This window comes from Leptinotarsa decemlineata, unplaced genomic scaffold (assembly GCF_025532065.1).
Source record: "Leptinotarsa decemlineata unplaced genomic scaffold, Ldec_3_MD MMD2_tig00000576_RagTag_RagTag, whole genome shotgun sequence".
Taxonomy (NCBI): domain Eukaryota; kingdom Metazoa; phylum Arthropoda; class Insecta; order Coleoptera; family Chrysomelidae; genus Leptinotarsa; species Leptinotarsa decemlineata.
In genome coordinates, this window is record NW_027412551.1 from 8392830 (window position 1) to 8405042 (window position 12213).

Genomic DNA, 12213 nt, shown 5'->3' on the forward strand with positions numbered 1-12213 from the left:
TGTCGGCAAACATATGCAGATTACAATCTTCCATTAACTGCTGCAAGTTAGATGTAAAAATGGCAAGAGTGGGAGCGAGTACCGTATCCTGTGGTACGCCATTATTAACAATACGAGTGTCTGAAGTGAGTACTGTTAGGTGGATATTTACACTGACAAATTGTGGTCGGTTGAAGAGGTAGGCTTGGAGTCAGTCTGAAATTCGACCATTAAACCCATAATAGTAGAGTTTGGCGATTAGGCAGTAAAAATTAATAGTATCAAAAGTCTTTGATATATCCAATAGGGCAAGATATATCACTTCTTGGTTGCTAGGGCTTTGAGAAAACTATATGTAATAGAACATAATGCGGATACTGTACTAGGTATGACCTTTACGGAAACTTGACTAGTTCGAAGGTAGAATATGCTGATCTTCAATAAAATCAATTAGGAATTTTTATTCCAAATTAGTCAAAAACAACGAATACGAGAGGAACGAAACAAAAGCGGGTTCCCTAATGTCAATGCTTTCTTTATTTCATTCATTTCCAGAACAAACTTGCATTGAAAGTTGCAAATTTCATATTATTTCCGTCGTTACAAGAAAATTTTATTGCTCTCGAAAGTTTTGATTTCGATTGTAGAACGTTAAAGTTCTAATGAACTGACCGATAATCCTGCACAAAGAATGACCTTTACTACATAACATCAATATTTTCTCTCACATCTGTTTCTGCTTGTTGATAAAGATAGTTTATAATGTTTATGCAATTAACACTTTTAGTTCTCAACCCGATTTCCGTTCACATAATATTTATTTTTGGACCAATTATGCAATTATCCACAAATCCAAAGATAGATAACCTCATGTAGATTGTTTTTATCATGCAATGAGTTAGTATGTATCAAAAGTTCATTCTTTGTCTATATATTTCTGAGACCATATCTGAATCAAGGAAAAAAATCAATTCCAGGGTTATCTTTTTGTGGATCAACCGTAAATAATGAAAATAGAGTTTAACTAAAAATATGTGGGATGGGATTGAATCAGATATGATACAAAACACTTTGAAGGGGTATACAAAATCCAATGAATTAGTAGATAGATATGTTGTGACCATCTCATAAAAATCTACACAATCTAAAATGTGGAGATCATTTTGATCCAGTCTTGATATTTGTTTATTTTGTATGCTAAAAAGTCTTTATTTTTGAATTCTCAAAGATACAATTTGAAATTTGGGTGTTGGAATTTAGGATTTATATCATCGAAACTACTGCAAAATTTTACTTTCAATTGAATAGTCAGTATCCCTCTTCAGGTAAGGTATTCAAACTATATTCAAAATTCTTAATAATACATTGGAAACATGTTCTGAATTCATTAAAAATTTGTTTTGTGTGCACTAATGCAGAGTATAGTAACTAAAAAAAAGATCACCTGGTAGAATATCGTTAGAGTATCAACAGCGGAGGAACTGTACTTGACTGTGTTGTCGACGTGGACCAAAGTATCCAACTCCACGGCTTTCTCAATACGTTGAAGAGCCTTGTAAACAGCAATATCCAACCACTGAGCAACGCCACCATGGAACCACTGATGGAAATTCTTTATGTGAAAACTGTCGCAATCAGCAGGACATAACCCCGTTCCTAGGGTCGCAAATCTCTGCACAGCGAGATAAAGTTCAAACAGGGAAGTCCCTTCGGACAGAGGATCGATACCATTTTCAATGTTATTGGTTTCATAATTCAGTCTTTTCAGATTCTTGCAAATTTCCACGACCGCAGGTTCACACATTGTGGATATGCTTGATTGGTAGTACACGTAGAGGGCTTTGGCGTACTGAAAATTAACCGTCCTGAAAATTGAATAAGTTTCTTAAGTTTGGTTGGTTGTTCTCAAATGTTCCAATATCGAAAGTAAAATATCTTAACAATGTGTTATCAAGTAACATAGTTAGGATTTCAATTAAATCTAACAAACATTTTTTGAGTTAGGATAAGATGCCTCCCAAAACAAGGTGGACCTGTTCAAAAAATAAGGTGAATTTTATTTTTTCTCAAAAAGCATGTATTTATTCATCAATTTCTATTTTGTACCTTTCAAAGTAGTCCCCCTCAAGTATAATACACTCGTGCCAGCGTGTTTCCAATCCTGGAAGCGGTTCTGATACAAACGTTTTGGAATGTCTTGAGCTCCTTCAACGAAAAAAGTCGCCAGGGTCAAATCTGGTGATTACAGTGTTGTTTTTGGCCAAAAAATCATGAACAAGCAATGACGAGTGAGTAGGTGCATAATCGTGATTCAAAAGCCATTAATTTTTTTTCCATAATACCGGATATTTTTTTGTATTGCTTCTCGCAATAGAGTCTGCGGAGTTCGAAGAGAAAATCTAGATATTTTATCCGTTTTTCCTCCTTTTTTCGGACGATATTCGTCTCGCCAGGAGCTGAAAACTCCACGATAAATATCGTCTTGCTCTGTTGGTCGAGAAGGACTACATCAGGCTCATACAGGATGCAGGCTCATACGCGACTGCGGTAGACTAAGGTGTAGAAGACACCATCCTGGCAAGCCATGATGAACCCCTCAGTTTCCGAGTTCAGCCCACTCGACCTGAGGAAAGCAAAAGACAGGCGCTTTGATAAGCCAAGGTCGCCAATGTTATCTTTGCATTTCTGGAGAAGTGAGGTTATCTCTGCGGCTTTTATATGAGCTTTTTGCTGAACGGGTTTCAACTCGGTGACAGAGTTGTGGTCACCTCGTTCAGTATCGAAAACTATACCTAGTTCATCAGCTGCTCGGGCAGCTGCCCTAAAGAGAAATGCTTCAATTCCTGCTCTCTCATGGTCACGGACCATGCAGAGAAGGGGATCCGAACTCCTGACGACATTACACGCTGTATCCAATACCATTCTGTCATGTAGACACTCCAAACTCAAAAGTCCACGGCTTCCTCTTGTCGGGGGAAGTACAACCGTGGAACGGACGATTTGGGATACAAACTCCTATAGAGATGCATGATTTTTCGTGTCTACGTCGAGTTGATACAGCTCCTCCCGAGTCTACTTCACTACTCCAAACGCCAGTAGAGTAAGATTGGAACGGCAAGCATATTTGTTGCAGCAACTTTGTTCTTCCCCGACAGTTCCGATGACCAGATCTGTCGAAGTTTGTGCTGATACTTGCCGCGGAGAGAGTTCTTCACTGCTGTTACCTCTTGTGAGTGGCGTTGTTCCACCCCGAGGTAAGTATACGTCTCTCCGGCAGCCAAATGGTGTAGGATGCTTCCATCTACGAGCTGCACATCCTCTCCGTAGTCCCTGCATCGTTCTCTTTCGAGATGGACCATTGCACATTTGTCTATCCCGAATTTCATACCAATAGCATGCGTGTACTCCTTCACCACCCTCAAGGACTGATGCAGGAGAGAGGGGGACTGAGGGAATAACCCTGAAATACACCCCTTCTGAAAGTGACCCACCCTGTTTGGACTCTTATTTGACCAGATGTTATGGTGAAGCGAGTTCGCCAAAGTGGTATCCGTTGTTCAATGCATCTCACTATTTTGTCGGGTACCGCAAGGCATCTGAGCAAATGCAAGATGAGCTCATGCAATATTGTATCAAATGCCTTACGGTAGTCGATCCAGGCCATAGAGAAGTTACGCTTATATTGTATCGAGTCCTACTCATTTATTATTATTAGTATCATTATTATTGGTAGGACTGTAGCCTGGTTGGTTGACCTGGGTGGTTTGCTCGACACGCTCAATCGACCGCTGTGTGAACTGGTGGTTCGAACCGCAAGGTCTGACTATCGATTTTCATTTCTTATCGTCCAACCCGTGTTAGCAATCACACGTTGAAAGGTAAGACCTTGTTAGTCCTTAGTTCGCACAAGTTTCGACTTTTGAGAGTTTGTAGGGGGCGACAGTTGGTTAACGGAAAACAAATTTAACAGATTGCATAAATTTCTTTTCTCTAACAGATTGCATACATTTTCTTTCTCTCGGTCTTTCTTTTAAAGTATTTGCTTAGTATGTCCTATATTATTGTTATCATTATTACTATTGCTTTTATCTTATCACAAATTATTATTCCAATTTTCCAATAATCATACTGTTTTTACTTACTCTTGGAAAATTTTATCATAATACTCAATCGCCTTCTGCAAATCACTCCGAACTAGCTGAATGATCTGTATGAGGTTCTGCAATTTAGATACGTCAGATTCGTCTGGCCGCTTATTATTTTCCAAAATATGGTCCAACCAATCGGATGCACCCTTTACTACTGCATCGTTTAAAGTGGCGGGGATATTACAGTTGGGTTCTTCCCCAGAGTAACTTATCCACGGGTAAAGATTTTTCTGGAAGAGGTTAACATTCGACGGAGGCTCCAAAGAGTGAATACTATTGAGGATTTTCAAAACTTCTGTAACTTGCTTCATTGTTGTTTTCTCGTTGCTGTTTTTCTTGCGTATTTTTCTCACAACGCTGAAACATGAGGGTAACAATTTCTTCGTAGCATCCCAAAACAACTTGGTGTCTTCTTCTGATACCGATCCTGTTTGCAACGGTTTTACAAGTTTTTCGAGCAACTTGGAAAATAATGTAAGGCTCAATGGATGGTTTTGGTGAATGAAAGAGTATACGCAGTACTGACATAAGGCCACTTCTGTTGGACCCATTCCAGATTGAGCAATGTGCTGAGTGAGAAGTTGTTCCCCTTGCGGGCTGAAGGATCCGCACCACCAGTGGGGAGCAACCTGCAAAGAATAACAGTACTGTTAGGGCAAAGTGCACATTGGTTTTATAGCGGAAGAAAAAGCAAATAACGAACAAGAAAATTGACAAAGGCAATGATCGAGAACACAATAGCGTCAATTTGGTTCAAATGCGCAAAAGTTATTAGTTGACATTGTTTCGTGGTGTATTTCATCAGTTCGGACTTCCATTGTCTAATATAATATAAATTGATTTGAAATCCCTGAAAAAATTATAAAATTAACCGAAAATAACAATTTTATTAAACAAAAACCTGTAATTACAAAGAAATAACATACAAGCAACAACCAAAAAAATAAAAAATTGAAATATTAATAAAAGCTGAAAATTAAAAAAATATTAACAAAAATTTAAAAGTAAAATTAAAAGGTTCCAAACCAAGTTATGTCACGACGTTTCGATTGTTAGTATCCACAATCGTCTTCGGGTGATAACGACTTATTCCTCCGAAATCTGATTATTTATAGGTCATTCGAGTGCTTTCACCTATCCCCTCTTCCCTCTGTCCGCTTCATTGGTTTTAGCGGGAGATGACCGTTTGGCGGGAGTTGGTCGTTTTTCGCTTGATTAGAGGTTTCCATATGTTACGTATCTCTGCGCTAGCTTGACTGAATGCGTTGTTGGACAACATATACGCGGCTTCTTTGAATTTTCTCCTAAACCAGTGTTCCTCTTTGTGGATGATTTCAGCTTGAGTCCACTTGATGTTGTGTTGATGAGTCCAAACATGCTCTGCTATTCCGAATTTGTTGGTTTCTCCTAGCTGTGTGTGTTTCTTGTGCTCAGCATTGCGAACTTTCAATGGCCTCTTAGATTCACCGATGTATGATTCTCCGCACTCGCAGGGTATCCGGTAAATGCAATTCTTGGAATCGCAATCCGCGTTTGGTGGTCTGGTTTTCATGAGGCTGCTACGGATAGTGTTCTCAGATTTGAAGCAGGTCCTGATATACTTGGACCTAACCCTTCTTGTCCTTTCCGATAATCCTCTGATGTAGGGAAGTACAAGTACTGGTTGTGGCGGCTTCTTTTCCTTGTGGAGACAGTATCTGTCCTGTGTGACAGTATTATATCAAACTGTGGAAGTCCGAACTGATGAAATAAGTCTTCCGGAAACTCTCACACTTTGTGAAACTTTCAAATAACAGCGTTAAAATATAATTTGGGGTAACATTTTGTTTGAACTTGAAAGTTTATATTGAAAAAGTATTTTTATTCGCTTTTTGGGTGACATGAGTGCTCATTAAAAGTGTTTAGTGTATTGCGCAGCTTCCTTCTTCAATAGTAGAATTCAATAATTAGAAATATTCAAAAGAAAATTAATACGGAACTTGTACCTTGGACATTTCAAGTTCGTGCAGAAGAATGATCCTTAACATATGACGATACTCTTGTTCCGCAACTTGACAGTTTTTCTCCGAACTGAAAGATACGCGCACTTTAAGTACTCCCTGGCGAGTGACTTTATTTTTCTTGTCTAAACTGTACCACATTGTCATTCCTGAGGCGGGAACAGTCTGAAACAAAAAAAAATGAATAACAATCCCAAACGATTCAACAAAGCATTAATTTATTATTTCTTTTATTAACTTACGCTGAGTGGGATTTGTGCCCTGCCTATTAGCTCATTTTCATGCTGTCCAGTTGTCGCTGTTACTGCAATTTCTTTCATTAGTTTTCGCATTCCCTTTACTCCTTTGACTTCAAATATTTTTCCCAATTTTTCTTTCACTGATTCGGCTGGATCGAAGTCCCACACTTCTAGACATAATGTGTCTTCTAAAGTGTTTTCTGTGATGGGCCTGAAAAATTGGTGATTAAATAATGAATGTGGAAATCAGGTTGCCAAGCTATTTGATCAACGGTATCCATGCAAGTCCTCACTTCTGATTGGTCCGCACGACGAAGCTAGTATCTCGAAGTCTCAACGACTGACTGGAGAGCTCCGTGTTCACTCTTATTTATTATATTAGGGGAAGGGGGTGTGTCCATGCGAATGCCCACTCCTGATTGGCCTGCACTTGTGATAGGTTGTTCTGTTTGGTCTACGTTGTCGGCAGGTATGCTGCTGGTAGAATGCCGATCGAAGTTGTATTCTGGTTTCTTGAGCACTAGATACCACGTTTTGTTAACCCGTGTACCTTCTTTTTTTCTGTTGAAATTGTTGGGATGCTTATGGATCTCAATCAGAGTATTGCACAGTTGATAAGTTGGTTGTAAATTTACAGGATACAAGAATACAAGTGTAGCTGTCGTCTTATGCAACCGAAGAAATTCGTAATTGCAAAATATATCTTAGCAGAAAAAACCACGCAATGAAATACGAAGAAGCTGCTGCCTTGTCTAATACAATGCATTATCATGGACGTCTTCATTGGGAGGCCATTGGTTGGTATCCCAACAATTTCAATAGAAAAGAAGAAAGTATACGAGTTAACAGAACGTGGTATGCAGTACTAAAAAAAAGTCAGAAATGAACTGGAATGTAACTCCGATCGACATTCTACCAGAAGCATACCTGCCGACAACAAGAACCAATTAGAACAAGCTAGTACAAGTGCGGACCAATCAGGAGTGAGGATTCACATGGACCCACCCCACCCTCTAATGGTATAAGTAAGAGTGAATCCGGAGCTCTCCAGTCCCTCAGTTGAAAGGGTAAGGGAATATTTTCCAACCTGATTGAAATGAAGATGACATGCTGCTCTCCAGTCAGTCGTTGCTGACACTTCGAGATATTAGACCACAGCCAAGATTGTGTTTTCTTTATAATATGCCATGAATTATACACTCATACAAAAAAATTTACTACTGCGAGAGGCGAGAGTCAGAATTATAAATATATATTTCGTATTTCATTGATATTCAAATCGATTAGTGCAGGAACTGAGACGTTTTTGATGCAATTTTGCGAAATTTTTGAGTGAACTAGTGACTTTCTCAATAATTTATTTTTATAGGTGAATTTTGATACCATGGGTTACATTATTGCAATTTTCGTGAATATCTAATTTTTTTTAAAATAAAATACAGCCCATAATACTTGGACTACTGCACTTTCTTTTTGAACAGTATATCCAATCAAGACAATTGTTACTAAGCAAATGACGATGGGAAATGTTCCCATCGTCATTTGAGTAAAGTTGAGTTCAATTCATGAGTTTTTCAAATTCACTTCGAAAAGTATTCATATTGATGTTTCAAATGTTGGGTTTTAATTTTTAAAGGGATTTGTTTCTAATTCACATATTGGCAACAGCGCCTAGAATTTATACGTACCTAGATATTATACTTTAAAAAAGGAAAATTATCTTTATAAATCAACAATTAAGGCAAAATATAAATTAAAGTTCAATACCACCTCTACAAGCCACATAAAAAACAGTTGTCTTGTTTATTTATTTATATAGAGGAAGATAGGTTAGGTGCACAAAATATCATATGTCACAGAATGTCTCGGAACTCGGGATATAAGTAAACATAACAGCATGCCTCTGAAATATGTCATCTTTGTTTGTCTCATACAGGTAACAGATTCATTGTCCTTTATTAGCTATGACCGATATTGCCAAATGGTGAAAAAGAAACGAATCCCTTTAAATGTTAAATACATTATTTCATTCCTCTTTTTTAAATATTTAAATAATTTTTTAAAGAAAAAGGTTGAAATGATAAGTTTAAAATGCATTGTTTTAGAGTTCTGTTATGAAAACTACTTGATTTTCGTGAGGAGGAACATTCCCTATTCTAGGGTTATTCACGTTTCTGAGATATAACGATTCAAAAAGTTGTAAGAGTTGAAATCGACATTATATACATATGTTTTCACTTCAGATTTAGTTAAATGTGCTGAAGTTTTTAAAAAGAGTAATTCAACTCCACAGGAAGCTATCACCAACGGAGTTCGCTTTCTACTCTCTATGTATGGAGCTCCTGAAAAAACAACGTGAAACAAGTTTCGGTATGCATGTTTCATTAAAAATTCTCGAAATGAAAAACGAGTGCAATTAGCTTGTCTTCCTCCAACCTCAGCAGCTGCTCATCAACATCTTTTACGGGTATACTACCAAATTCAAGTGATGCTTTGTTATAAAAGACTGGGATTGGAAGTTGGTCAACAATAAATCAGAAACAGTTCAGACCTGCGCCGAAAAAACTGCTGAGCACAATTTTTGCAACTGTAAAAAGGGTGCTAAATGTGGTTCCAAGAAAGTTGGACTGTTTTGTTCTCTAGTATGTACAAATTGTCAAAGCCGGTCGTGCTCCAATGTTGGATCACCAACAGTTGAGGATTCATTTGATACCAACGAGGAGACATACGACGTATCACTATTGAGGCAATTTACTTGCACCCAGGTTGAAGAAGAACAAGGTGAAGAAGAAGAACAAAAAGAAGACGAAGCAGAAGTATTAGAGACTTATGAATCAGACGAATGAATTTCCCTATTTTTATACACCGCTTTTATCATTTTCAATCCTTGCTAATATATTTCATTCAATAGCTTCATATTAAAAAGAATCACAATAGATACGTGGAATAGGCCTACCGAGGAAACCACGCCACATTAAAAAAACGCACTAAGTATGCAACCTCAAAGGTGTCGTGGAAACGTGTGCATATTATGACAATTAGGTACAACTTTGAGTTCCATGGTGGCCGTGGTAGTGGACGGACGTGCTGATAACGTTCGCCCACAAAGAAGGTACGCGGATGCCATGTGCTATCGTGGGGCTCCTTTTTGTGTTGTGTTAGTCCTTTGTGTTAATTACTAAAATGGGTGTGTCTTATAAAAAAAAGTGTCCCCTAAAAAAGGGCCCCCTTTATTCACGCCGGTATCCAGGCCGGGGTGGTTCGGATAACCATGTAAAGGGGACTGTATATGTGGAAAAAAAACAAAAGGTCTCCCAAGCAGGAGGCGACTTTATAAAAACCAAATTGTTTTTATATTAAAAGAAAGTTGACAAAAAATTAGTGGCAGCATTGCTTCGTGCAAGACCGCTGCGATCCCGACGAAGGAGCAGGAGCATTGGTTATATGCGCCTAAAGATAGGAAGAGAGAGAGAGAGGTACAAGTCTTTCAACTTTTTGAATCGTTATATCTCAGAAACGGTGACACTTAGGAAATCAAGTATTCATACATTTTTATAGATAATTATCTGATCTATAATTTTCATCTCGACTAATTTTACGATAAACTGACCGTTTTGCTGAAAATCATTCATAGTGTTTTGAACAATCTTACCAATTTTGAGCTGGGTGCGAAATTTTGTACCTTCACTCCTATTTTTTGTCTAATTTGACCGGATAATGCACTTACAGTGAAAAATGTTCTTCCCACACAGGATTCAGTGTCATCGTCTTCATGGAAGTATTATATCTGTGCGCGGCATTGGAAGTCATATATAATGTAACGAAAGGATCGCTCAAACCGTTCGAATCTTTCGGTTTCAAATCTTTAGCTTCGATCACCTCCACGTTCACCATCAGGTCTGGAGCTTCTTTCTTCTCTGCGATTTCCATGAAGTGTTTGTGCTTGTCATTGGGTATTTTGAAGGCATCTTGTGCGTAGGAAAATAAGGCAGTCTGGCCAATTTCATAGGCGACATCGCAGCCTACGTTGTGAAGAATTTCGTATAGAACCTCGCAGTAAAGCTCATCAATCTGAAATATAAATACAAATGACAATTTATGATATTGAATTATAAACGATTCATTATAGATTCCTGTTGCTAGTTAGATTTGATTCACCTCATATTTTATTAGTCTGAGAACTCAGTAAAAATACAACCGGCATAAGATGACTTGATGAGGATTCCCTGATAATGAATCATAATAAATCAGGTTATCATTAGTGAATAATTATAAACAAAGACAAATAGTACTTTCAGTTACAACTTCTACTCTACCAAAGGTCCCACAAAATACAAGATGAATCAGTTACAAAATCTAGCCTTGGGCACTACTCCATCTCCCAAACCTGGTATAAGTATATATTCTAATGAAAAATGTATTGAAATGCCCGATAAGACTGATGATATAGACGTTAATACAGTATTTTAATCAAGGCGGAGGCAACTGCCACCCCGTGCCTCCCCCAAATCAAGCCTATTACTGATGGAGAGCGTGCAACAAAAATAAAATGTTTAGAACTGGTCTGCAAATGTTGGTATGGTAAACATGTACATAGTCTCGTACGAAGTAATACTTTTAACAAAATCTTAAGAATTTGGAGTATACTGTTTAGTAATTTTTTACATAAAAAGTGTATCTTCACTCGGATTTGTGATGAAATTTCACGTGAGACGTTTCTCACTGATTTCAAAGAGTTAATAACCAATAACCGACTATTTTCTTTTTTCAGTAGCAAATTATCTTAGTGGTCGTTATTTCTCCACCAAATGACTGCCGGTAAGCTGGATAAGTTTATCGAATTTGTTAATTCCATCCACCCTTCGATTAAATTCACGACTGATAACTCTACAAATTTTTGGACTTGACCATCACTAGAATTAAAAATAAACATGATTTTGCAATTTTCCACAAAACATCTTACACGGACATCACTTTAAACAATTCATTTATACGAGGTCCGGCTATGAAATAACGAGACTGGTTACGAAAAATGGTTTTATTATAAAAATTATTCTACATTCGAATGCTCCCCTTCGATATACTCCCCCCTTCTCGCCACCTACGTTTCCATATGTTTTTTCCATTGATAGAAAGAAGTGCTGGAAGTCTTTTTTGGTGAGGGCCTTTAGGAGCTCTGCCGTTTTTTGCTTTACCGCTTCCATCGACTCAAATCAGGTCCCTTTTGAAGCAGCTTTCATCTTCGGAGACAAAAAAATCGCACGGTGCCAAATCTGGCGAGTACGGCGCGTTTTCGAGCACTGGAGTCCGTTTAGCGACCAAATACCGCTTCACAGATAGCGCGTTATGGGCAGGTGCGTTGTCCTGGTGCAAAATCCACGAGTTGTTCTTCCACAACTCGGGCCGTTTCTCACGAACTCGTTCTCGCAGTGTTGCCAAAACTGACAAATAGAAAGTCTGGTTGACAGTCTGACCCTCTGGAATCCATTCAGTCATCACGATACCGTTAATGTCGAAAAAAACGATCAACATTGCCTTAAATTTTGATTTAGACATCCTTGCTTTTTTTATTCTGGGCAATTCTGGCGTCTTCCAATCCATTGATTGCCGCTTTGTTTCAACATCGTATGGAAAAATCCACGTTTCCTCGCAAGTAGTAACGTTTTTCATCAGTCCGGGATCTTCTTCTAACCTTTCATGGAAATCTGAGCAGACCTCTTGAAGCAAGAGCTTTTGGTCATGAGTCAGGTTTTTTGGCACCAACTTCGCACAGGCTTTTGTCATGTGTAATTCCTCGTGTAAAATTTTTGTAACAGTTTCTTTATCGGCGTTTGCAGCCTCAGCAAT

The 12213-nt window shown here is 38.2% G+C and overlaps 2 protein-coding genes across 7 annotated transcripts in view; one reads left to right on the forward strand and one right to left on the reverse strand.

Moving 5' to 3' along the window:
- Nucleotides 1-12213, forward strand: part of LOC111511484 (uncharacterized) — an 86505-nt gene that overhangs the window by 34102 nt on the left and 40190 nt on the right. The window lies entirely within an intron of this gene.
- The window catches only part of stac (C2 and C2B_Munc13-like domain-containing protein staccato), a 137811-nt gene that overhangs the window by 9117 nt on the left and 116481 nt on the right, over nucleotides 1-12213 (reverse strand). For all 6 annotated transcript variants that reach the window (XM_074174363.1, XM_074174366.1, XM_074174365.1 and 3 more), the window contains 5 exons: nucleotides 10094-10437; nucleotides 6370-6577; nucleotides 6113-6292; nucleotides 4122-4756; nucleotides 1424-1844 (listed from right to left, as the gene is read on the reverse strand). In XM_074174363.1, the coding sequence (XP_074030464.1) occupies nucleotides 1424-1844; nucleotides 4122-4756; nucleotides 6113-6292; nucleotides 6370-6577; nucleotides 10094-10437 (1788 nt within the window). The remainder of the gene's footprint in view (nucleotides 1-1423; nucleotides 1845-4121; nucleotides 4757-6112; nucleotides 6293-6369; nucleotides 6578-10093; nucleotides 10438-12213) is intronic.